Genomic DNA, 24,583 nt, shown 5'->3' on the forward strand with positions numbered 1-24,583 from the left:
GCATTATGGAATCTCAGCCCGTTTTGTTTGTTTTGTTTTTACTTTCAGATGAGCTTTTCAGCATATACATAGTAGACGTAATGGGAACAATATTTAGAGTGCTGGGTAAGAAAGGAAAACCTTCCACACTAGAGTATCCTACAACTCTGTGGGATTTCTTCATTATGTAAATCAGAGATTCTTGAGTACTTTAGAATTCATTTCAGTGCATTATAGCCCTTAAAAATTAAAAACGAATTTGGGTGGTTTGTTTTCAGGACTGATTCTGAGAATTTCATTGTATTTCTTAAAGTAAGTAGTGTCTTGCTGGGGTGCCCTAAGGCCGGAGTCAGCCAGGACTCACTGAACCACATGTCCACTTTACGGCTTTTGAAAGAGCATATTGTTTAGCTTTTTAAAATATATTTTTATTGCTTTTAGAGAGAGAGAGGAAGGAAGAGCAAGGGAGAGCATGAGAGAAACATCAATAGGTTGCCTCCGGCACACACCCCAACCCATGACCGAACCCACAAACTAGGATGCGTCCTGACCAGAAATCGAACCCGAGACCTGAGCATGTGTCCTGCCTGGGAATCAAACCGGCTACCTTTCGGCGCACGATGACACTCAGCCAACTAAGCCACAAGGCCCGGGGTTGATAGAGCATGTTTTTAACTCTAAAATAATTACTACGCTGAATCTGGAGACCTTTGAAAAGTCCATAAAATTAATTACACCTTGAGACACACCCTCTGCTCAGCTGCTTAAGCACTGTATCATTTTTACAGGGTTCCTTTGTTAACAAAACCAGTGTGGTCGAAGTACAGTATTATAGGCATATGCAGTTCATTGTCACAGACAGTGTTACAGTAATTACACACTTACTAGAGAGCCCAGGCCTTTGGCTTATGTTGTATAGCTACAGAGGGAGGGAGGGAGGCTTTGTGAACATATGTTTTGCTTAGTTTGGGTTGGTGCTGCCTGGCTATTGTAATTTTTTGCCTCCTTTATCCTTGTATCGTTTCAGTCTTTGACTTTACATTGTTGATTTGGTTCCATGACTTGTAAAACGATCCCAGAGCCTTTTGTAATTATTTTCAGGTCAGCAGCTAATGATAATTGGAGCTAACAAGAGCTCCTTACTTCTGTGCCAGGTATTAATGTAAGCTCTTAGCGTCTTACTTAAACCTCTGAACAAGCCAATGAGGTAGGAACTTATTCTAATTTTACACATGAGGAAACTGAGGCTAGGAGAGGTTACCCAGGGTCATACACTGTAAGTAAATATTAGAACTGTGTAGATAGGTAGGTAGGTAAGTAGCTGGAGACAGGCAGGCAGGCAGGAAGAACTAGAGACAGTAAGAGCAGTAAGGGGGTATTAGTGCGAGATGTAATAGCTAATCGGCTGCCTGCTGTGTTCTAGGTGTTGTGCTGGGCAGTGAGCAAACAAAGAAGTACAAGGTTCAGAAGTGCAGTCCTCATGCAAATCACGTCGGGTCATGGAATGCCAAGATAAAAATATAAGTAATTAATGATGCAAAGTCTGTAAAAATAGACTAGAGGAAGGAATCAGACTTGTGGGGGTGACAGAGGTGAAGGCATAGGGCTCACAGGAGACGACTTTGGCTTGAAAATGACCAGAATGCTGTTTGAGATTAGGGACTGTGTATTTTCAACTTTATATCTTCGAATCCCTGGCAAAGTGCCCAGGAGGTAATAAGTGCCCGGTAAATGTTGGCTGGGTAGCTGGTGGCAGTCTGGCTAGCTGGGTGAATGTGGGGCAGGAACGTTGGAGGAGATGCGACCCCTGATTGCAAGCACCGAGGCAGAAGGGTGAGGTGTGGCTTTCTCCACCAAGCCCTGCGTGGTGCTCTCTCCCATCTCTAAAGTCACCATCGTCTTTGTCTCTGCCACTTGCTTGCCACTTAGCATACTGCCTTGCGTCACCTCTTTAATTACTGTTTTGTGTTGCTGTTTAACTTTTCCTGTATTGTTCTCTGCCTCTTATAGTGGAAATTGTCATCTTCTAACCTTCCACTGCCAGGGGAAATGGAAGCCCAGTGAGATGAGCGGCATTGTGCGAGATCGCTTAGCAGTTAGTGCAAGTTCAGGCCCGAGTCCGTGGCTGAACCCAGCCGTGCTGCCTGGGGCTCTGCTCTCCCCCAGACTCAGCAGTGTGTTTGTGGAGGCGAGACACCGTGTATCCCGCTTATTGTGGGCCATGGAGGTGTCCAGAAATGCTTGCACATGAAATAATGGGTACCACTCTGCCTCTCTAACGTAAAGATGATATGTTTCCCTGCTTACAATGCAGCATCGAGGGGATTAAAGGCACAGAGAGCAAGACCTCAGATGTCAAATAGGTTCATTCAGAAATAGTGTCCCAAGAGCAACTGCTGGGCAGGGGTTTCCTGTTTAAAACTATTTTTCCAAGAATAGTGTGAAAGGTGGCTGGCTGTTTGATTCATTACTTAAAACTCACTTGAACGATTCACTCAGCCTTATGCATTTCTGGCAGTTTAAACAGGTTGCTTATTTTTAAGTTGTGATTAGAAGTTGTCTAAGTTATTTCCCCGTGTTAAAAATATAATCATTTTCTTAATTTAATAATTTTTACTCCACGGTGACATACTGAAGGGTGGAAGTTAGATCCCACGGTGCCCTTGGAATCGCTAAGTGAGAAATCCTTCTCTGGCTCAGAAGGAGACTCCCTGGTGACAGACTCTGTTTCCCCAACATTCCCCTCGGAGGCTCAGAGGTGGAACCTTCCGAGTGCATTGCTAAGTGGGCAGGGAGGTGAGAGAGTTAGGTCTGAGGTTATTGCTAAATAGGAACAACCGTGACTTATACAGGATTCATTTCTCGGAAATCAACACCGTAGACCGTTGTGATTCATCGATTTAACATCCACGAATTCAATTATTCATGAAACAGTGACCCAGAAGATCTGTGACTTGTAGTAATTTGTAATTTGAATCAGGTGTGCTGCAAAGTACCTATGCAGGAGCAAATCACTTAGCTGGTGACAGCCAACTGCCCAATTGCTTTCAGCTGATTATCACTTGGGTAGGCATTCGTGAGCTGGTCAACACACTTTTCCTTAGGAAAGAAAGCCAGCTGCTTGGGCTGGTGGTCAGAGTAAAGAGGTCTTAGGAATAATGGGTCTTTACCAGAAAAAGAAATCTGAGACAAATTAAAAAGCCGGCATGCCGTCTTTGGCAGTAGGTTGACTCTTAGAAATGCAGGGTACAAAAACGAGGAAGAGGGGTTCCTAGAAATACCTCCGGGAGTGTTCTGGCCACCCTGTGGAACTGCATCCTGGGCCGCTGTCATAAAGGGCACGGTGCACCAGTTAGAGTGTCTGCAAAGACTTGGGGAATTCTTGCGTGAAAATCCTTAGTCTACTGTATTCCCATCTCCTTTCTTTATTGGAGGGCCAGTGATTGAATAGCCTTTTAAAATCACACCATTACTCTCGCAGGTCAGCTGAGATGTCTCCAATCTCTTGTTGCTTAAAGCTTTAAAAGCTCAGGTAACATCTAGCATATATCAGTAGCCACTTCTATCGAATATTGTCTGTTTTTTAAAAGAATATCTGGCTATTCAAATTCTGTTAGCCTCTTAAGAAGAAAGCATCTTAAATAGGAGGGTCATGGAACAGTGGGACCTCCAGGTAGAACTAGAAATTGGGACAGCAGTCCACCTAGAGCCTGATGTTTTGAGATAGCACAGTAACTCAGAGAGGAAGGATGGCTTCTGAATATTGTTCTTTTGAAAAATACTTAAACTAGCAAATCCCACACAGCCAGCCATAAGCTCCCAGTATCACTAAAGAAAACCTGTGGGTACCTGTTCATATCTGACCCTCTGTGAGGCTCTCTTCCCCCTTCCAAGGCAAGTCGTTATGCTCCGAGTTGTAACAGGGACAGTAGACAGCGCTGACATAGACCCCGAGTTGTAAGAAGTGGCTTTCCTGGTGGCGAGGACAGCTGTGACCTCACAGCAGGACGACAGTGCGAAAAGGACAGGGAGGGAGTGAAGAGCGAACAGAGGCTGGCTGTCCCCTCCCGTGCTAGGCAAGGGGGCCGCAGCGTCCTGACAAGGCCCGGCCGGCAGAAGCGTCCTCTCCGTGGCAGGTGAGGTGCCGCATGTCAGCAGGAGCTCGGCCGTCACCAGGTGCAGATGCCCAGATGAGTCAAGTCCCCCGTAAAACCAAGGCGAAGAGCGCAGAGCGCTGGGTGAAAGGGGGGAAGCCCTGGCAGCACCAGGGGCTTTTCCAGAGGCGCAGGCTGCACCAGGCCGAGGCCCAGGACGCGGACGTTCGGCTTCCGCAAGAGGCTTCTGCCGTCGCTAATGCTGAGAGGCCCTGGCTGGGGTCACCGGCTCCTCCGGTCTTAGAGTTTCCACTTTTCTCTGGCTGGCCCTCCTCTTCTGAGTGGACTGGGAGAAGCGGCCCGAGGTCTAATTCTTGGGGATTAGGTTGGTATGAGGCCCCAGGGTGTTCCGCATGGAAGCTGTCTCCGTCCTGGTCCCCAGTCCCCAGGCTCCTGTGGGCGCAGATTGGCCCTGTAGCCCATCTTGGCAGGCCTGCCATCCGTCCATCCCCAGCATATTTGTGCTCTGAGTCTCAGAGGGCGAGGCTTTGCCTGTGTGGGTGCGTCGCCTATCAGCACCTGGGTGGTGGACAGCACCACAGTCACCCTGTGACCAGAGGTTGCTCTCTTCTGACCTTTCTTAGTCACTCCACTTATAATGGGTTAGTTTGGGTTTGGTTTAGTTTGTATATTCAGCTCATTTCATGATGAAGGGGCTTTGTGATCGGGTTTTTAAGCTGGAGTCTAAGCGACGTTGAGTATTATGAAAGAGATGAGTAGCTGGCAGGGAAAGACGCAGCCTGCAGACCGAAGGAGGAGAGTTAGAGCGGTGGCGGTGTCCTGGAGACCGGCGTCTGGCTCTGCCTCAGCCTCCCTTCGGTCAGTGACCCTTGGCCGAGACTGCCTTCCCTAGGCCGCTGTTTTCTCATAGCTCAGAATTTCTGACAAACAGTTCTCCTGTAACAAGTGAGCCCTGTAGATGGAACTGTTCCCACTTTTTTTTTTTTTAAACTATATATTGATTTTAGAGAGTGGAAGGGAGAGAGATAGAGATAGAAACATCAGTGATGAGAGAGTCATTGATCGGCTGCCTCCTGCACACCCCCGACTGGGGATCAGGCCCGCAACCCGGGCATGTGCCCTGACCGGGAATCGAACCCCAATCACCTGGATCCTAGGTCGATGCTCAACTGCTGAGCCACGCCCAGCCAGGCTCATCCCTTTTTTTTTATTCCTTAATTGTAGGAAGGATTAGACTGGCTTGTTGAAAACTTAGAGTTATAGAACACTTCAGAAGAAGCCCAGGCTTTCTGCTTAAAGTTTATAATTAAGATATACAACTTATTACAGCGTCTCGTACGTGGTAGTTGATGATTAAATACTTGTGGAATTGCTAAATGATACAGACTCTTCCCGGTGCTTTTAACACACTGATGTAGATGTTTTGTAAGAGGCGCATGTATTGCTGTTTGTTTGAGTGTTTCTCGGGCGCTTTTTCAGAATGCCTCTGTGACTTCCATTCTTCAAAGGGCAGTATGCTTCCCTTGTTTATACAGTTTATTGTTTTCTTACTAAACTGAGTTAGAGGTTTCTCGTCCCCACGTCCATGCGTCCATTCCCTTCCTCTCCTGTAGGCAGAGCATTTTAATTGGAGATAGGGCCACCCAGGATAAAAACTACACTTCCCAGACTCCCTTGCCGGCGTGGCCGTGTGACTAAGTCCCAGCCGTATGAGGGGAACAGAATCAGGGTAACGTTTCACATTATGCCATTTAGAGTGGTGCCCGCCCTTCCGCTTTTCTCCCTTCCCACTGGTTGTAATGCTGTATGGACCGGGGCTACCCTCTAGGTATTGAGGAGCAAAACTGTAAAAGGAATTTAAGTCTAGCTCTATGGAGCCCAGTCCCCACGTGTGTTAAGTTAAATTTCATGACACTCATTCCCAATTCCCAATTATTGGAATAGGAATTTGTGAGAATTGATTCATCAGGAGCTACTTTGTCCCCTTTAATTCATTGTCGTTAGACTGACTTAGGTCATCATGTCCTTCGTTGTATTTGGCAATATTTGGAAGCAGCCCCTACACTGAGCAAGCGGTCACTGTGGCAGCAGCTCCCCTTGCTGCCCGTCGTAGAGGCCTGAACGGTCCGTCTGCTCCCTGCACGAGCTGCTCTCTGAGTTTTATCTCAGACCTGAGGTGGTAGCTCCGTGAGGTTGCTGTTTCATACAGAAGCGGATGAGATTGGCCGGGACTGCTGCGGTTCAGATCTGTCCGGTTCATCAAGTGGTGTCACTGTCCTCTTATACCTAGAGTCAGCTCTAGTCCATATCTAGAGAGAGAGAGAGACAGACAAAAGCAGAGACAGAGAGAAGCAGCTCTGCCTAGGGGGAGAGAGATGGTGGTAGAGCTTACAAGAGACTAAAATGTTGGAACAGCTGCGGTCAAATACAGCAGTTGTCAAAGCGTGGTACCTGGACAGCAGCCTCCGTAACCCATGAACTTGTTATAAGTGCACATTTGCAGGCCCCAAGGCGGACCAACTAAGTCAGCAACGCCGGAGGTGGGGTTCGGAAGCCTGTGCCTTCCCAGGCCCCTAGGACACTCAGGTGAGAGCCAGTGACCTAAAGAGAGTTGGAAAGCTTGAGCGTGGGATGGAGATCAGAATGCTGGTCCAAGAAAACTTGGGCTGGAGGGGAGGGACCAGCCCAGGTGAGGGGAGTGAGGGGAGGAAGCTTCTGTTCAGAAGCAGGACAAGCGAGCCGGGCTTTACGTGATACTCCTGGGGGAGCCTGAACACCGCACCTCCTGCATTTGGTACCAGCAGCCCGACTGGCCTCCTCTCCTGCTTCAGGCACGTCTTGAGCCAGATGTGGAGAAGTGCCTTCGTATCACGTACACACTGGGATACTTAAATCTCTGTATTTTTGAAGTGGAAAAGGGAGCTAAAACCCGTGCTGACTGAGGAATGGGAAGGGCGCTTTAGTTAGCCGCCTACCTCTCAGCTCCGCAGGCCGAACCCCACCTCGCCCTGGAAGAGGGTTTGGAGCCAGGAGCCAAGCCCTTTAATGGCTATGAAGGGGGGGGAGAGAAAGGTAGAATTTCCATGTAAGGACTACGAAGAATATAAATGCCTATTTAATAAATTATTTTTTGAAATGCTTTTTCCATTCTGGTAGCTGAAGTTTGAAAAATGTTTGGAGTACTATAATTATCATTTCTGGGAAAAAATACAACATCGCAGTATTTTTGTTTTTGCTGCAGGTCAAGTTGTAGTTCAGGGTGGAAAGTAAACACATCCCTTTGCTCAGCTGCAGCTCGCATATTTGTAGTCTCCAGGTGCCCTCTTGGCGGTGGCGTGGACTAGGGTTTACGCCGTGGGTACACAAAGGATACAAAGAAGGCTTAGAAACCCGGGGCCCTTTCAGGGGCTTGGCCCCCGGCAAGACTGATTAGGAAGCTGGTGCTGGAGCCAAAGGACCGGTCAGAAGGGTGGGGAGGCCTTCAGAGAAGGAGGGGGAGGCTGTTTGGAGAGGTGGTTGGCAGTGAAGCACTTTCTCACTGGGGAGGATTGTCACTGGATAGGTCTAAATGTCAGGAGGCCTTTGTTTGGGGAGTCACTCGTTACCGTTATATTCCATCTTGTCCAACTGACAACTTTGTAAGCTGGGCCCCTTGACACATCTTGAATGCACACATGGCTGGGGAAGACTCTCCAGGGAGAACTACCTGCATAAGGCAGCTGCCTGCCTTCTCTCCCGACAGAGCAAAGACCATTCTCTCAAAAAAATAGCCTTAAAAAAAAAAGAATTGAGAAAGTAATAGATACTGACAGAGAAACAGCACTTGAAAACTTTTGGCATGCTAAGATGACTGGGGGGGGCAAATATATGTGTGTGTGTGTGTGTGTGTGTGTGTGTTTTATAATCAACTTCACCTTTATCAACGATAGCAAACATTTAAGGATCACATCTGTACTTTATGTTGGGGATACTGGGTTAAAAATGAACTGAGAAGGAGAAGTGAGCTAACATGAGGGTCCAAGAGTGCTCTGTGTGTGTGTGTGTGTGTGTGTGTGTGTGTGTGTGTGTGTCTACATATGTATACATGCACACATACCGGGGTGGGCAGAAGTAGATTTACGGTGGACTTGTATGGAAAACAATGCAATAAATAAATACTACAAGAATAAATTCTGTTTGGTGTACTCACAACTGTAAATCTATTTTTGCCTACCCCGCATATGCGTATAAAATATATGAACTCTTTTACTTTTATAATGTAATATTTCATATTTTATAAATATATTATATCAAAGAATGTATATATTTTTAATACCCAAAACAATCTTGTAGACTAAGTATTTATATGCTCTGTTTAATGCAAGAGTATGAGCATTCTGAGGTCTGTCTGACTCAAAGCCTAGACTTCTAATAATTGGCGATGATGAATCTGTTGGGCACTTAGATGTGCCAGGCATAGGGCTACCTGCAATATATATTTATTGCACTTAACTCATACAACAACCCTGAGGAAACTGACACAGAGAAGTCAAGAAACATGCCTAAGCCCGGCTGGGCGTGGCTCAGCGGTTGAGCAGCAACCTAGGATCCGGGAGATGGCGGTTCGATTCCCCGTCAGGCCACGTGCCCGGGTTGCGGGCTCGATCCCCAGCAGGGGGCGTTCAGGAGGCAGCCGATCAACGACTCTCTCACCATTGATGTTTCTATCTCTCTCTCTCCCTCTCTCTGAAATCAATAAAGATATATTTTAAAAAAGAAAGAAAAGAAACATGCCTAAGATCACACAGCTAGTTGTAAAAAAGCCAAGATTTGAACATAGTTTTTTCTGCCTTTCCAATCTTTGACCAGTAGCTATACTGAGTCTCATATAAAAAGATAAAAAGTAGCTGAAAAGTAACCTTTGTTAAATGACAAGTAAGTGGTACAAAGAAGTAGTAGTTTATCTTCAGTAAAACAAATTTAAATGGAAGGAGAAAGAGAAAGAAAAAGTGGCCAAATAGTCTTTTTTTAAAAAAACCTGTTGTGTTTTTCACGTATATGGGCTTTTGTCGGACTGTGCAAACCCTCCGAGAACTACCAGTTGAGCAGTGGAAGAGCTGCCGCCCTGGCTGTGTGGCCGCCGTTGTCGGCAGCGACAGAACAGGGCTCCACAGCGCCCTCCACCTGTCCTCCGCTCGTGCCGTGCAGCACCCTCTTTATTCTTGCTGTATCATTTTAATCGCATAAGTATAGTGACTTCCAGGAACCTCCGAAGACCTCAGATCGGCACATACTATTCTTTGGAGTCCAGATAAAGACTTTGGAAATCCCTGTACCACCTCAGAGACTCAGGAGCTTATTGACAATACCCTTGGTTTAACTGTTCCTTGTTTTTTACAATCACATAAGATCACATTTTCTACTGTGCTGCTAAATCTGTGCAGCATTAACAAATACTGGGGTTTTAAGAGAAAGGGGCTGGCTTCTCCTTTAATTCAGAAATCATTGGCTGGCCTTCCTTAAGGGCCCGGGAGCCCCTGGAGCCTGATCGCATGGGAGGGCGGCCCGCACTCCTGGCTGGGGAGGACGTTGGTAGAAGGAAACCCACAAATTCCAGCCCCTCCGTTTACAGGTGAAGAATGCCAGACCCTTCATTCTCACCTCTTAAAAACCTGGCATTTTATTATCTTTTTTTCAAATCAATGTCATCATTACACTGTGGAAGAAGCAAGTTGCAGCATCCCTTCCTCAGGGGAGGAAAACTTGAAGTATTTGGAAAGGGACCCGCCCAGAGTCACATAACCACTCAGCAAAATAGAGGCTTTGTTTGTGTTCTGTAATGGATGTTGCCTTCCGTTTAAACACCACCCTGGGGAGTGCCTCATTCCTAGTGTTTATGCCTTTATGACATTTCCAAGCTGTTTATGAAGATTCCTCTTAAGATGTTGCTGAACTGACTATACACATTTCATTCATTGAGGTTTTTCCTCATTAGTCATTTGCCCCATTCTCTCATGCTTTTCATTCCTTTTTTTGTGGGCGTGAGTTTGTGGCCAAAAAAAGGGGGACAGGTATTCAGAGAAGGCTGTAGTTTATTAGGTTAAAAAAAAAAAAAATCATCTTTTTGAAGTCAATCTTCCCTTTGTACATTTATCCAAACCATCCTTTGGTTTTATTTTATTGCCAGATTTCTAAACATTGTTACATTTTGAAAATTTGTTGCTGTGTATGAATGTAGAAATGTAATTATTTGAATGGCAAATCCCTCTGGGAGTAAATTGAGTATGTGTTCCTGGTGTGAATTAACAGATAATGGAATAAAATGTCTCTGGCTCAAAATTCTAATAAATTTAATAAACTGTGATTTGAGATTCAGTAGGATACATATGCACACATTTGGGATCTGACACTCCGGGTCCTTACCCCCACTACCTCCCACCAGAGGTGGAGCCTGTAAACCTCTCAGCTCTTTTTACTCCTCCCGGGAAGCTCTGACCTTGTCCAACAAGGTTCCTAAGAATCAAAGCAGCTTTGAGTCCCCTGGGAGTGCAGAGGCTTGGGGAAGGGGTGCCTGGAATGGTGGATCGACCTGGTCTGCACATTGGTGCATCTCAGGGACTTCTACAAATACTCATGCTGGGGTCCCGCTTCCGGTAATTCTTGATTTCATTGGTTTGGGCCATCCTCTGGGCTTCTGCATGTTTAAAGTTCCCCAGGGGGGTTGCATATCTGCCAGGTTTGAGAACCCTTGTTCTAGCGCTGTGGTTCTCAGACTGTAGCGGCATGAGATTCACATGGGGGTTGTTCACATTGCTGGGCATCGCCCCGGCGTCGGACGTGGGGTCTTAGAATTTGCACTTACAGCAAGTGCCCAGGAGATGCTCACGGGCTGGTCCATGGCCCACTGTTTGAGAACCACCACTCTGGAGGCAGTTCATCTCAGACGTTACAGTAGGTGGATCACCCGGGAATCTTGCTGAAGTGCAGGCTCTGATTCAGTAGATCTAGTCTGAGGTCTAACACGCTCCCACCCAGGTGCTGCTGCCGCCACTGGTCCAGAGGCCATCCTTTGGTAGCAAAGCTCTGATCTAAAGCATCATTTTCAACCCAATTCAGTAACACCCTGCACAGAAAAGATGTGTGGTCTGGGCCATTCTTAGAGGGACCTCGGGGCTCCGCATACAGCATGGACCAGCCCAGCCCGGTGGCAGGCGGAGAGCTGGAGGGCTCGGTGCCCTTTGGACATGCCCTTGGAGAAGCTCTGTTGTCAGTGGGCAGCCTCCCTGTGCAGATCCCCAGGTTGCTTGGAGCCACACAGTGATTCTCAGCCCTGATCCCAGTAGAATCACCCAGGGAGGGACTAAACCAAATACTCATTACCAGGCTCCTCCCCCAGGTACTCTCCTTTGATTTAAGGTGGGATCCAGACAGCGGTTTTCTTAAAAGCCTTGTACGTGATTCTAATGCACAGCCAGCGTTGAGAACCACTAAAATATCACGTGTTGCAGTTTTACAGATCATTTAATTTTTTAATTTCTGTTTGGCTAATTTACATTCTGCTAGGATGCAAGCTAACTCTATTAGGTCATTGAAAACAATTTAATCCGGCATCTTTATCGAACCACCGTCTTTAACAGTGATGGGATCTCACAGTAGATTCCATCACTGTTAAATCCTAAAATCAGAGTAAAAGAAAATGCTGGGAAAGTACAGCTGGTGTTTTCTGAACGAGCTGAAATATGAACTATTTCTGGGACTGTATCAACAAGCCTAATTTTTTCCCCTCGGGGTTATGATTGTGCGGAACAAGTCTTCACCGCGAAGCTTGCCAAAAAAGGTTATGATAAAATCATGGAATGTGAATGAAAAGAATTCCCAGTGTAACTTTAAAGGAGTCAGTCTCTAAATTTTAAAATGCTGGGATGGCATGTGCCTTGCATTTGTAATAGAAGTTTTGAGAACAGAATAATCACGGGCACAGGAAGGCTCCTCCTCTTACCATGCGGCGTCTGTAGGGCCAGGGGGCGGATGAGACTGTGAGGGTGGCCGAGCAGAAAGAGATGGGGCCACACCAAGGACGCTGAGCCCCGTTTCCCTTTGTAAATCAATTCTGTACTCTGTGTGTGAGCAGAAGGGTAGCCATGGACGAAATATACCCAGGGCCAGGAACGCCGGCTGGGGCAGCTGACGTTCCTCTTGCTCTCAGCATTGTGGGCTCAGAAGAACGTGGGCTTCGGAGGCTCTGCCACTGGCTTTGTGACCGTAGCCAAGTTTCTTAGCTCCTCTGTGCCTGTCTCCTCACCTGCCAAGGAGATGTCATCTCTTTTTCACGTGGGAGTGCACAGGGGTGTGGCAACGAGTAGAGGCACGCTGCCTCACACGTAGAAGGTGCCCAGTTAGTAGAGATGGCTTCCATTGCTCTGGCATGCTTCTGAGAATTGAATTCTTAGTAAGAAACATCCATCAAAATATTTTTCTTGTGTTTATTGGTGTGTTTTTTACTGGTGAATTATGCTAGTTTAGGTTTCTTCTTAATGGTCAGGAGTTAACTAACGTTTTTGTGCTTGCAGAGTAGCGCGTTCTGGCCTCCAAGCCTTTATTCTCTGTGTTCCCCGCATCTGGACCCTGCCGCCTTGCTTTTTGCGTGTCTTCTTTCGTCCAGGCCTCTGCTCGGGTGCCGTGTCCTCAGAGGGACCTGCCCTCGCCCGCCTGGCTGATGCAGTCCACCCGCGTCGCCGGTTCTGCTTCAGAGGTTCATCGCCGCCCGGCCCCGCGCTGTGTGGCGCGTTGTTCATGGTCCAACTCCCCTGGCGCTGTGAGTCCAGGAAGGCAGGGACTTCGTTTTGTTTCCTGCGCATGGAAGTCATTCAGTGAATGTCTGGTGAATGAATGAGCGAGAGGACTTGAGAGGACTTCACAGATTGCGCCTCGGCCGGTACCATGAGGAGCTTTGTCTCCCAGGGCCACCAAGAGGCCCCTGTGCTCCCCAGGGCCGAGAGTTAGCCGCTCGGGGACTTCAGATTCTAGAGCAGTGAGATGATAAAGGGGAGAGATTACCAGAGGGAAGTGTGGGGGAAACAGGGATCCAGACTCTTCCCCTCTGTACTCTGCTCTACCTGCTAAATTCTGTGGTGATCCAGTCTCATCAGATCGGAGTCCCTTGAAAGATCCCGCCTCCGAATGACCCTGCCCTCTTGCGTGTGTGCGTGAGAATTGGGCTGGATTTCAGGAAAGAGCCGAGGACCCGGCAGCGTGGACTCCGTGGTTGCCTCTTTGAATTCACCAGTCCACTTAATGCCGCCGGTTTTCTGTTACTAAGTGTGCAGCATATCTGTTGTTGTATTTAGAGATTTTGAAAGAGGAGGAAGGCTTGGTGGTACATGTGCGGGGGATTCTATAAAAATTAAGTAGATATCATTAGAATCTGGCAATATAACTTTTCTCTTCCCATCTAGTAGTTTTTCACCTGACTTTGGTTGTATTTAAATCTGTGTTTAAACCGAGTACTCTTGAATGCATTTGTTACGTAGATCATGATTGCGCTTTCCCTGTTGACATACAGACCTGGGGGTCTACTGCTGGCCAGCGTGTAGTCACACAGGTTAAAGTAACCAGGGTTGATACAAACGCTCCAGTATTACTGTAATTGATACTGGGCAACCCTGTCAACATTTTAAGGGCTAATCTGTTATAGGAAGATTATTAAAATGATGACCAGCTTATTGTCCCTTAATTACCTCTGTTGCAAGTGATACTGTGACTTTAGTCTTGGTATATCTGGGGCAGTTTTTGTTGGTTTTTTTTTTTTTTTTTTTTTTTAATTAAAGATTCCAGCTGCAAAGTGTTGTTGCCAGGGCAACTAGACTGAAAAGCTTATTAATTAACTTAAGTATTATATGTAGATTTGTTAAGACACCATCGGGAAAAAGTCAGGAGAGGCTTCTTTTCAAATGGAGAAAATTAAAATTTCGGAGGTAATGTCAGAAAAGCCTTCTAAATGATGGGAAATACATGGTTTAGCTGTAGTTTTCTCCTCAATTTCTTCATGAAAGAGATAAAATAGAGACATAGATGACTAAATGAAATCTACTGGAAGACTTATTTTCAAACAGACTGAGAAAAAAGGTATCAGAGAAGCAGCTCCTGATGCTATGGTAACCGTCGTCGGGTGAAAGTCGCAGGCTGCGCCTGGCTGGGGGCAGGGACGGGCGCTGGGTGAGTGAGGCCCTGGGTAACCTAGTGAAAGGTGAACGGGGGGTTGAGAGAAGAGAAGGGTAATAGATAAGAAGGTTAACAATTACAAAACGAAAGGAAAGATACAGATCTTAGACATCTAAATTATTTGAAAGCATTATTTTACAGTTTGCCAAGTCAGCATAGACAGGCTTGAGTCGTATGCCTGCTGGTCATGAAGTTAACAGCACAGTCTTGAAAATTCAAAGTACAAACTGTTAGAAACACAAGAAGTTAGGGGTTCATAGTGGAAGATTTATATAGATCCTTCCAGGAAAGTAGATTAAAATTGTAATCTAATCTAATGAATGTCATAAAAAACTTGATTTGATAGATTTGTAAGTTTGTATTCAAAAAACAGAGGACATGATCTTTTCAGACATCTATGTATTTTAAAGTTGGCCTTAGGCGCCACGCATGCCAAAAAACCCAAAAACATTAAAAATTAAAAATAAAAAAATTTACAGAAGTAAAAGACTGTGTAGCCTACATTCCCTGGCAACAAGACAATAAAACTATAAATTAAAAATCAAAAGGAAAGCAAAAAAAATCCCTGCAGAAATTCAACAGCGTTCTTTTAGAAAGTTTTTATTAAAGAGGAAACCAAAGTTGAATTATAGATTATTTAGAAGTGAGTCACACTGTGAGTATAATGCATATCAAAATTTAGACTGTAACCAGAGCAATATTTGGCTGAAGAATTAAAACCATCATTAAAATTATTAGCATTCTCAGAAAATAAAACAGACGCAAACTAAGCATTAATCTTAAAACACTAGAGAAAAATCCAGCTCATTAACAAGAGTAGGAATGAAGTGCTATTTGCAGTTAAAGTCACAGAGCTCTTAGTAACTGTGAGACCACGTGTTCGTGTCAGCCAGCGACGCCGTCTACTGAGTGCAGTTTACAAACTCGGTCCCCGTTCAGTCAAGAGTCACTCTCTCACTCGGCTTTTCACTTTGTTCTGCCCACACTGACGGGGATCCAGGATGGAATTCCTCTTTACTGCTCTTCTCAAAGCAATTGCCTGGGGTTAGAATATGAAAATAAGATATATGCATCCTCCATCTATCCTGCTGCTGCAACGCTGGCCCCCATGCTGGTCCTGGGACACACGGGCGTGCTGTCCCTCTGCAGGGTGGCTCTCCCAGCCACCCCCACCACCACCCCTCACTCCTTCCAATCTTTGTTCAAGTGTCAGCCTCCAAATGATGCCTGTTCTCACCAGATTGTACCTGCCCCCTCTTCTTCCATGCATTCTAATCCCCCCTTGCTCTATTCTATTTTTTCCCCGTAGCACTTACCACCCTCAACTGTCTATAGAGTTTGCTTGTTTATAATGTTTATTGTTTACTTTCTATCACCCTCCACTGCATTGTAAATTTTTTGAGGTCAGGGATGTTTCTTCTGTTTATGCTGTACCCCAGGCTGCTGGAACAGCAGGCCCTCAATACGTGTTTTTGAATGAATTTGCTAGAACTATGAGCATGAAGACTTTCCTAGACTATGTTTTGATTAGACAGGAAGTAGACAAGGAAATGGGCAGTGACATGAAAGATACAGCAGTTAAGATAGAAAAAGACCCAAGGAACACTTGGTTTTAGAAGTAGACCGACTTTTGTAATATAAAGCACTAAGTGAGCTGACAATGAGGAGGCCTGGATTGTAACTGAGAAGACTGTAAGCTGAATCTAACCCTGCTCTGTGATTCTGTGCGCGTTTTACATTAGGAAAGACAGAGCTTATGGTAACGGACCCCAGCACTACATGACACTGTGTTCACCCAACGTTTTCTGAACTCGTTCTCTCCCTTCCCTCCCCCAAGGTCACAGGGCTACAATGATGTGCTTTTGGTTTACTTTGGTCTTTTCCTCGAGGACCTAATGTTGGTATAGGTTTCTTAAAAGCTTGAGGCGAGAAGCTGAGGTATGGACTGAGGGCTCCAGAAGCTAGGGCTTTGCTTGATTGATTTCCATTTCTAAAACTGAGGCGCAGCCTTACATCAAGACATCCTACTAGAGAAAAGAGAACGTGGAGCGTTTGATGATCTCGGCTAGAGACAGAAACATACCAGCTGTCATTTAGGGAAATTAATGGGAATTTGGCTCATATTCCACCTTTCTGAGATTCCACATCATGGAATCATAGAATCTCCATAAGCTCATCTCAAAATTCAGAGCATGGAGGTGGAGCTCTTCTACCTTGTCTCCAGTCCCTGAAGTAGCCAGGATTTATCTGTGGATCTATTTTGGTATTGAAGCCTGCACTCTTTTCAAAGAACAGCCCTTAAAACTCCTTTTAAATTCAAAGATCTCTCATGTAGTCAGCGATGGAGTCCAGTTTTCAGGTTCTCCAGGTCCTGTGGGCGTCTTCCCTTTGCATTTCTTCACCTTGGTCAGTATGTTGGGCATTGGTTGTTCCACACAAGTGAGAGGGGAGATGGAGGCAAGGCAGCTTCAGCCTCACATTCTGGGGTCATGAGCACCTCTCAGGGGAGATTTCCATGGCTGGCTAAGCCGAATGTGAGTGAGGGTTTCCGCCAGATCTCCCTCTCTCCCGGCCCCCTTGGTTAGCGAATGGATCGGTAGGACTGCCCGCGCTCAGGGAGGTGCCCCCCAGCGCCCGGGCATGTGCTAAATTCTTTCTCTCCCATTCAGAAGAGAAGCCAGATTGCTCCAAGGCCCGCTGTGAAGTCCAGTTCTCTCCGCGCTGTCCCGAAGATTCCGTTCTGATCGAGGGCTACGCTCCCCCCGGGAAGTGCTGCCCCTTACCCAGCCGCTGCGTGTGCGACCCTGCGGGCTGCCTGCGCAAAGTCTGCCAGCCGGGATTCCTGAACATACTAGTGTCAAAGGCCTCGGGGAAGCCGGGAGAGTGTTGTGACCTGTATGAGTGCAAACCAGGTACGCACGCGCCTCAGCAGCAGCTGCTCCTTCGCGTCGGAGGGCAGCAGGCCCCTGCGCAGCCAGCCGGGTCTCTCCTTCCGTGGGGAGAGGGGCACTCTCTTCCCACACGGCCAGCCCGCCACTTAGGGCAAGGAGCCCGACTCCTGGCCTCCTGGTCAGAGAGCCAGAGAAATCACTCACTGGTGCAGAAACGCCTCCAGAGGGGGACCACGTCTGTTTCTCTTTTCTTCTTTCCCCTCTAAGTGCGCTTGATGGGAGAGGTGGGGTTAAAATTTATGCTGTCTGCTACTGCATTCCCCCAGAAAAGGTCATAGCCTTCATTTGCAGATTTATCTGTTACTTTAAATTATTACATTTAAAACAACCATCATACATAAAACAGGAAGCTGTTTTTAGGTACATACATGCATCAAAATGCCAGACGTTTTATAAGGAAATGCTCTGCCCCAGTCTTTCCTCTTGCCCCCCCCCCCCATCTTTTGGCTTTGATAGCGTGTGTAAGCCTTCATTGGCTATTGACTTTCCTTCTTTGCCACGTGATTCGCTGTCGTGTCTCAGCTGTTTCTTGCTTTTTAAATTACCCCTAACATCCTGGTTCTTTCTGCAGTCTCTCTAGTGTGGTCGGTGAATGTAGGGCTAGACTATAGTGATTTTCTCTTTATAAGTTTCTAACCATTGGTCAGACTCCTTTGAACTGCTAGATAAATGCTTCAAGCAAAACAGGCCCTTGTCCATCTCTTGAACTTTTTTATTAGAAACATGTCTGGCTGACGGTCAGCATCCACCCACGTGACCACCATTGGTTTACCTCTCTCTCTGTGTCTTCATCTTCTTAAGTATCTTGACCCCTGCTTCCCTTGCACGGACGACCTGGGACACATCACCGTTCTCTAACGTTGAGTGCAGTAAAAACACCAGTGTTAACAACGGGTTCTGGGAAGCGAGGGTGCTGCAGAAATCTGCCCAGAGCCAGTGTTTCATTTGGGGACTCAGAATGCCAGTAAATGTCACAGTAAACGGTGCCTCTGTCTGCCCCTTCCAGTGTCCAGCGTGGACTGCAGCACTGTGGAGTGCCCCACCGTTCAGCAGGCCGTGTGCCCCCTGGATAGCTACGAAACTCAAGTCAGACTCACAGCGGACAGTTGCTGCTCTCTGCCAACAAGGTCGGTCTGTCCTCCATGTATGAGCTTCCTCCTCTGTCTCGTGTGTTAGCATCCTGGGAGGCACAGTTTCAAGCATGCAGTTCATTTTCCTAACAATTAGGGAAGCCCAGTCTTCTCCCATTTCTGTGGAGAGATCACTGTCATTACGACTTGGTATTTACACGTATGTTGCCTCGGATCCAAGCCAGGTGTTATCAGGTGAAGTCACTAATCCTTACAGAGTCTTCATATCGGGGTGCTGTGTACCTTTGCAGGCCGGGAACTATCCAGGCCTAAATGCCCCTTAGGATGTAGCCAGGGAGGCAGCGAGGTGTCCATCCATAGTGGGCATGTCATTTGAGACTCTGCAGTGCGTCTTACAGGAGCTTAACCGCTGTGTCCACTAGGATGAACCCCTGCATACATCATGGAATTGCTGCTAAGGGGTTCTTCACATTTGCATTCACACATCTACCCAGACCTATTCCTTGCAGGGGCAGAGAGGAGCCTAAGTTTCTGTCATGCTTTCCAGAGTAGCAAACACATCTCTCTTTGGCCGGATGGGGAAGAAAGTTGCTGGCATTCTAGTTGTAGCAGCAGAACATCCACTCAGCCCACAGGACCAGGCTCACCCCTGTACATGAGGCACGGCAGGTCCCGTCCTTGAGAGGCTTCCTAGCATCACCGTAGAGCTGGCCCTGGTGCTTGGCTTTTGGGAGGACCCTGCTTGGAAACTTGGGGTTTACATCCCACTTCTCCTCCGATGCTCTCTCCCCCTCTTCCTTGCCATGACCTCCCCTCCATCTTCTCCAGGCCACTAAGATGTCACTTTGACTGAGTCATCTCATTTCTTTTAACTTTTGCTCTACATTTACTATCCAGAGTTAAAACAGTGCTTTATGTCACTCTGTCTCCCCCAGTCCCAGTGCCAGGCACGTCGCATCTGTGTTTGTTGCACGAGTAGTTGTGATTACACAGATGGGAGTGTCTCTGGTCCTTAGTGAAGGTAAGTATCAGTTATTTGTCCATAATTGGAGTAGACTTCCAGAGAGCGCCCTGACAATTACTCCTTTCTTCTTTCTTGTCTTAAAGTATATGAGTTCTTTAACCTCTCCTAACCTTTGTCCTGTCAGAAACCCTGAAATTCTCTCCGACATGTTTGACATGACTTGCCCTATTTTTTACACTGTATCCTAAGGCAGATGCAAAGACTCCTGTGAAGATAGCGTAGTAACAGTGGCGCAGTACCTTCTTATGTGAGATACGAGAGTTTACGTGCAGGTGTTTGGAAAGGGGTGAATTATTGTGCAAACATAAGGTATCACTAATCAATAAAGGGAGAAAATGGAGCATCGCTAAAAGCAGATGTCCCCTTCAAGGTCTCTATGAAAAGGAAGGTGGCGCATAATGTTAGAGAAGCTAATTAATCAGAACTAAGCCAGTTGTTAATGAGCAAGTCCTGTAGCGAGGAAAGGGGGCCGTTCTCAATTGGCTACTCTAAGTGTAATCTAGTACCATCTGCGTGTAGGAGGCGCACCAGGGGCTCGAAGTGGGTAGAAGCTACAGGAAGACCCATTTAATCTCAGTCGAAGACGAAGAATTTTCTCACAGCTAATGATGTACTGTAATGAATTGGGCTGCTTCCTGAGATAGACGGAGCTCCCTGGATCTGGAGAGATTTCTTTCCGTCTGGATGGCCACCTGCCAGGAATGCTTAGAAGAAATGCTATGTTGGAAAGGAGGTTCAACTAGATGCCTTCCGTTTTCTCTCCAAGCTTCTGTGAGTCTTGTAAACATACACTGTAGGATGGTGGTTATTGTGTGGGCGTGATTTTGACTTTGCATTCAGAGCTCAGGAATGGTCAGTGAAGGGTGCCTCTAATGGAGAAATGGGAACCGTGGAGAAGGAAGTGATTCAGAATCCCTCTGTAAATTATTGGCAGGGAAGGGGTACGTTCTCACAGCTCTTTAGTTTCCTGTATTTTAGATAGTCGGTGACCCCTGCTCACCCCCGGCCCCTTCTCCACACGCATCCTGTGTTCCCACCTGACACGGCCCCTCCCCGAGCGCGCTCGTGGTCGGTGCCTTTGCATTTGCAGTTGACCCCTCTACCCCCTCCCCCTTCCTCTCGCCCTCTGACAACTTCTAATCCTGTGTCAGGACTGCATTTCCTTCTCTGCAAAGTGTTTCTAGCCTTCGGCCCCCAAGGATGACTTAGGTGCTCCTCCTCTGCTCCCTTTTCATTCATTTCCCATGCATCTCTTTATTGTAGCACTTTTAATAATATACAGCATCATTGATATTTTTTTTGTCAGCTTTTTCCCCACTCTGATTCTCAAGGAAAGAGAATATTTTATAGCCTCTAGTACCTAGAGTAAGATTTCATGTACTATGCCAGCCTACATTTATTGATGAATGAACAAACACACAGACGAAAACAAATGCTCCCACTCTAGCCATAATGACTGATATGTTGAAGAAGAAAAAATTGTCTTCCTGCCATTGTCTGACTTTAAAACCCTTGCAGTGTTTCCCCAACCCCCTTCTTTATGGCCTAGTTCGCAATACTTTATAAACCATCTATTCCAAACACCAAGCTCACCTTTCAAAGCACAGGATGCCTTTATCTCTCCCTTCCACCTTTTCTGATATTGTTCATCCCCCAGGACTCCAGTTAAATCCCACCTCATCCACAGAGGTCTTCATGCTTCAGCCAGCTCCATCCCAGTCCTTAGGAACTCCCCAAATAGCCCTTTCCATGTTGCCAGTTAATCATATACTTTTTGGCATTGTTCTTTGTGTTACATGCATCACCAACAAAAAGGTGTGTCTGGAGGTCAGGAATTGCATCTTCTTTCTTCTCTGTGTGTGCACTAAATACTGAGTAATTGGTCAGTACAGAAAATGTTCATACCATGGCTTAAGCTAGTTTAGCCTATCATGTAGGTCCCCACTCACTGAGGACGACAATAGCCGAGTCATACTTTGACAGAAATAGAAGCCTGAACAATTATGTGGAAACGGAAATTAAAAAAAGAGAGTTTTGTGTGTGAACCATGTGTGAACCATGGTCAAGGTTTGCTCTTAGAATCATGATGTTTAGGGGTCGCTGTAGAACATGTAAAACCCTGTTATAAGTATCTGACCTTTACCAGCATAATTAGAAAAGGGATTGTTAAGAACTTAGAGCCACCTTAGATCAAAACTGACTGTGTGGAGAATTCAGGGGGGAAAGGCCCTGCACAGTTAGGACAACGTCGGGCGAACTGCCTGACAGTTTGGCGGCTGAGAGTCACGGCAGGTGACAGCAGCCACCTTTTCTGTAAGGATTTATTGTGCCTTCCGCACAAAAGGAATCTGTGGCCTTCTCTCCCTCATCATAAAGATTAAACTTCTCCCTCCTTCATTCCCATCTGAGTGGAATTGCCATTCCCAGTGAGACTATTACACCCGTTCAGGCCTCTCCCGGCCCTATTTCGCGGTGAGTCCTCACTCCATTTGTGGATTTTCTTTGGAGTTGTCTGTTTTCGGTTCAGTCATTCACTCAGTTATTCATTCGTCAAGCATGAATTGAGCTCCTACAGGTGACAGACGCTGCCCTCTAGATGTCCTTTTCACGCAGGGGTGTATCTTTCCATTTCTGTTCATTTCTACCGCGGACTAGTACTGGCTCTCCGGCCTCCCTCTGCCCTTTCTAAGGATGGGTTATACCTGCCTTCCTTGCCGCAGCTCTGCTCTTTCTTAACGGCCCGTCCTGCATGTTCCCTCTTTTGCTGTGTTTTATCCTGTTTCGACATCATTCTTATGAGTAATATGATTAACTTTTAACCGTTTCCAATTCTTCTTTCCCTCGGCTTGGTTTAGTTTTCCAGGCACCCTGCCAGTTCTTTCCACCTTTTCTCTCGGCTCTGGGCTGTGACGGGAGCTCTGTGGCAGCTCATCACACCTTTCAGGAGCTAGCGGAAGGGAATCAGGGCCACACGCGGGGCCTGAGCACCGCACGATGACACAGGGGAGAAGTGGGACTCTCCCTGGGGCTTGTGACACTTCACGCGTCTTGGGAACGCCTTCTGTGCTCTGTGCGTGTGTGCATACAGACACCTCCATGCAGAAGGAAACTTACAGCCCAGATGGTTACGGGAGACGCTTTCATCCCAGTGACGTCTTTACAGAGAAGGAAAAACAAAAAAGTCTTTAAATAGCCTGTAGGTATCAGCACCAGTGGCAGCTTAACTGTGTAATGCGCCTTGCTTTTTACAGAGCATTCACTTCTCTTATTCTCATTTTATTGTCACCTGGCTCCTTGAGGAATTTATGGGCATGAACACAGGTTGAGAAGTACGTGATTTGTACGAAATCATGTGTGTTCTCTGGTCCAAGGGACAGAGCAGGTCCAAGCCTTGAACCCAGGTTCTTTGATTCAAAGGCCTGTGCTCTCCGCTGCAGCGTTTTTGATAAGACTGTTTTTGGTTTTTTTAAGTCAAGGAAATATATCAGTGACAATGAGTTTTGATCGCATCAACATATTTATTTATTTCAGCGTAGTACATATTACCACAACATACGTATGTTTCGGTTATTCACTGCTGTGTAACAACAAGCCACCCCCAAATGCACTAGCTTAAAACGCAATGATTTAGTATTTCTCAGGACTGTGTGTGAAGTGGGTGGTTCTTCTGTAGTCAGCTGGCAGGTCCTCTGGGGCTGGGTGGTTTAAGGTGACATCACTCACACGTCTGAGAACTCAACTGGGATGGCTGGAAGGGCGTCATTCTGGGTTACCTGATGGCAGACTTGAGAGAGGAAGTAGCAAAGCCTTAAGAGACCAGGACTTGGAAGTCATACACCACCACTTCCGCCACATTCTTTTGGTCAAAGCAAGTCACTGATTCAAAGAGTAGGACAATAGATTCCACTTCTTGGTGGGCGAAACTGCAAAGAATTTGCGGCCATTTTTTTTTTTTAAATATATCTTTATTGATTTCAGAGAGAGGGAGAGGGAGACAGAGAGAAACATCAGTGAGAGAGTTATTGATCGGCTGCCTCCTGCATGCCTGCTGCTGGGGATCGACCCCGCAACCTGGCATGTGCCCTGACCAGGAGTTGAACCGAGATCTCCTGGATTATAGGTCTATGCGCAACCACAGAGCCACGCTGGCCAGGCTTGGGGCCATTTTTTAATCCACCACAACATCTATTCATATAGGTGCTCTTTTGATTTCATTTTCTGATTGTAGAAAATTAGTGGAGTGCTGCAGCTATGTGACCCTTTCCAGAGATGAATGGCCTTCTGGCTCTGGGGCTCTGGTCCTCAGGTGTCATCCAGGCAACCTGGTGGTTAAGCTCTTTTCCCTTCGGCAGCCACTTTTCTGATTCTTCACTTGCCAGCCAGCGGGTCACCTGGGAGCAGACCCATGATTTAGCACCTCAGAGCACCACCTCAGCTTTAAGCGTCATTTAGCCAACCATTATCTTTAACTCCTCTCCTTAAGGAATGTTGTGACTGCCTAGTTAAACTGGGTGCTCTCCCATCACCCAGCAGGGAACGCCCAGAAGATCTGCCAAACGAAACCAGGTCACTTTTGAGAACAAACACACAAGAAGACCTTTTAAAGATGATGCATAGAAATTGTCCTCTATACTGGTTATCTGAGAGAAATGGACCCACCAGATATGGTAGAGGGTCGATCCAGCCTGGCTGTACATCTGGGCGTCCCATGTCCTCCTGGGTCAGCCAGCCCAGACCTCAGCCCAGTGGGGCTATTTCTCAAGATAGCTCCTAGGTCACAGTTTTTTTTCTCTACACTCCTCAGTCTTTGCTGTCTCCAGTGTATGTGCCCAATTGCAACTTTTCACCGTTCTCTTTAGAGACAGGCTTGCAGGGTAGAGATTAACTAGTTAAAAATCTAGACGGTAATACCGCCCCCCATGACTCCCTGTCACTATAAGTCAAATGAGATTTTTCTATACCCTGTGCATTTTGATTTGTTATGTAACTATTTTTATATTTTTATTAAGATGAATGAATATAATACGTTACTGACAGTCACCCATTCTAAATTTAATGAGATTTGTTCTAAACTTTTTGTTCTGAAGTGTTCTGTTATCAATTTCTGTCTATAAATATGCATTTCTTAAAAGTTATTGAAAAAAATCCAATGTGATTGTTTTGCGGTGGAAATAAGTCATTGTTTATAGTGTTCGATCTTAAAATAGGGTTTCTCCTGGGTCG

General features: G+C 46.4%; 1 protein-coding gene across 2 annotated transcripts in view; it reads left to right on the forward strand.

The window, feature by feature from the left end:
• Positions 1–24,583, forward strand: part of CRIM1 (cysteine rich transmembrane BMP regulator 1) — a 165,753-nt gene that overhangs the window by 59,752 nt on the left and 81,418 nt on the right. For both annotated transcript variants that reach the window (XM_087823471.1, XM_087823470.1), the window contains exons 3-4: positions 16,964–17,206; positions 18,252–18,372. In XM_087823471.1, coding sequence (XP_087679597.1) covers positions 16,964–17,206; positions 18,252–18,372 — 364 coding nt within the window. The remainder of the gene's footprint in view (positions 1–16,963; positions 17,207–18,251; positions 18,373–24,583) is intronic.

Source organism: Miniopterus natalensis, chromosome 13, assembly GCF_054644295.1.
Source record: "Miniopterus natalensis isolate mMinNat1 chromosome 13, mMinNat1.hap1, whole genome shotgun sequence".
NCBI lineage: Eukaryota > Metazoa > Chordata > Mammalia > Chiroptera > Miniopteridae > Miniopterus > Miniopterus natalensis.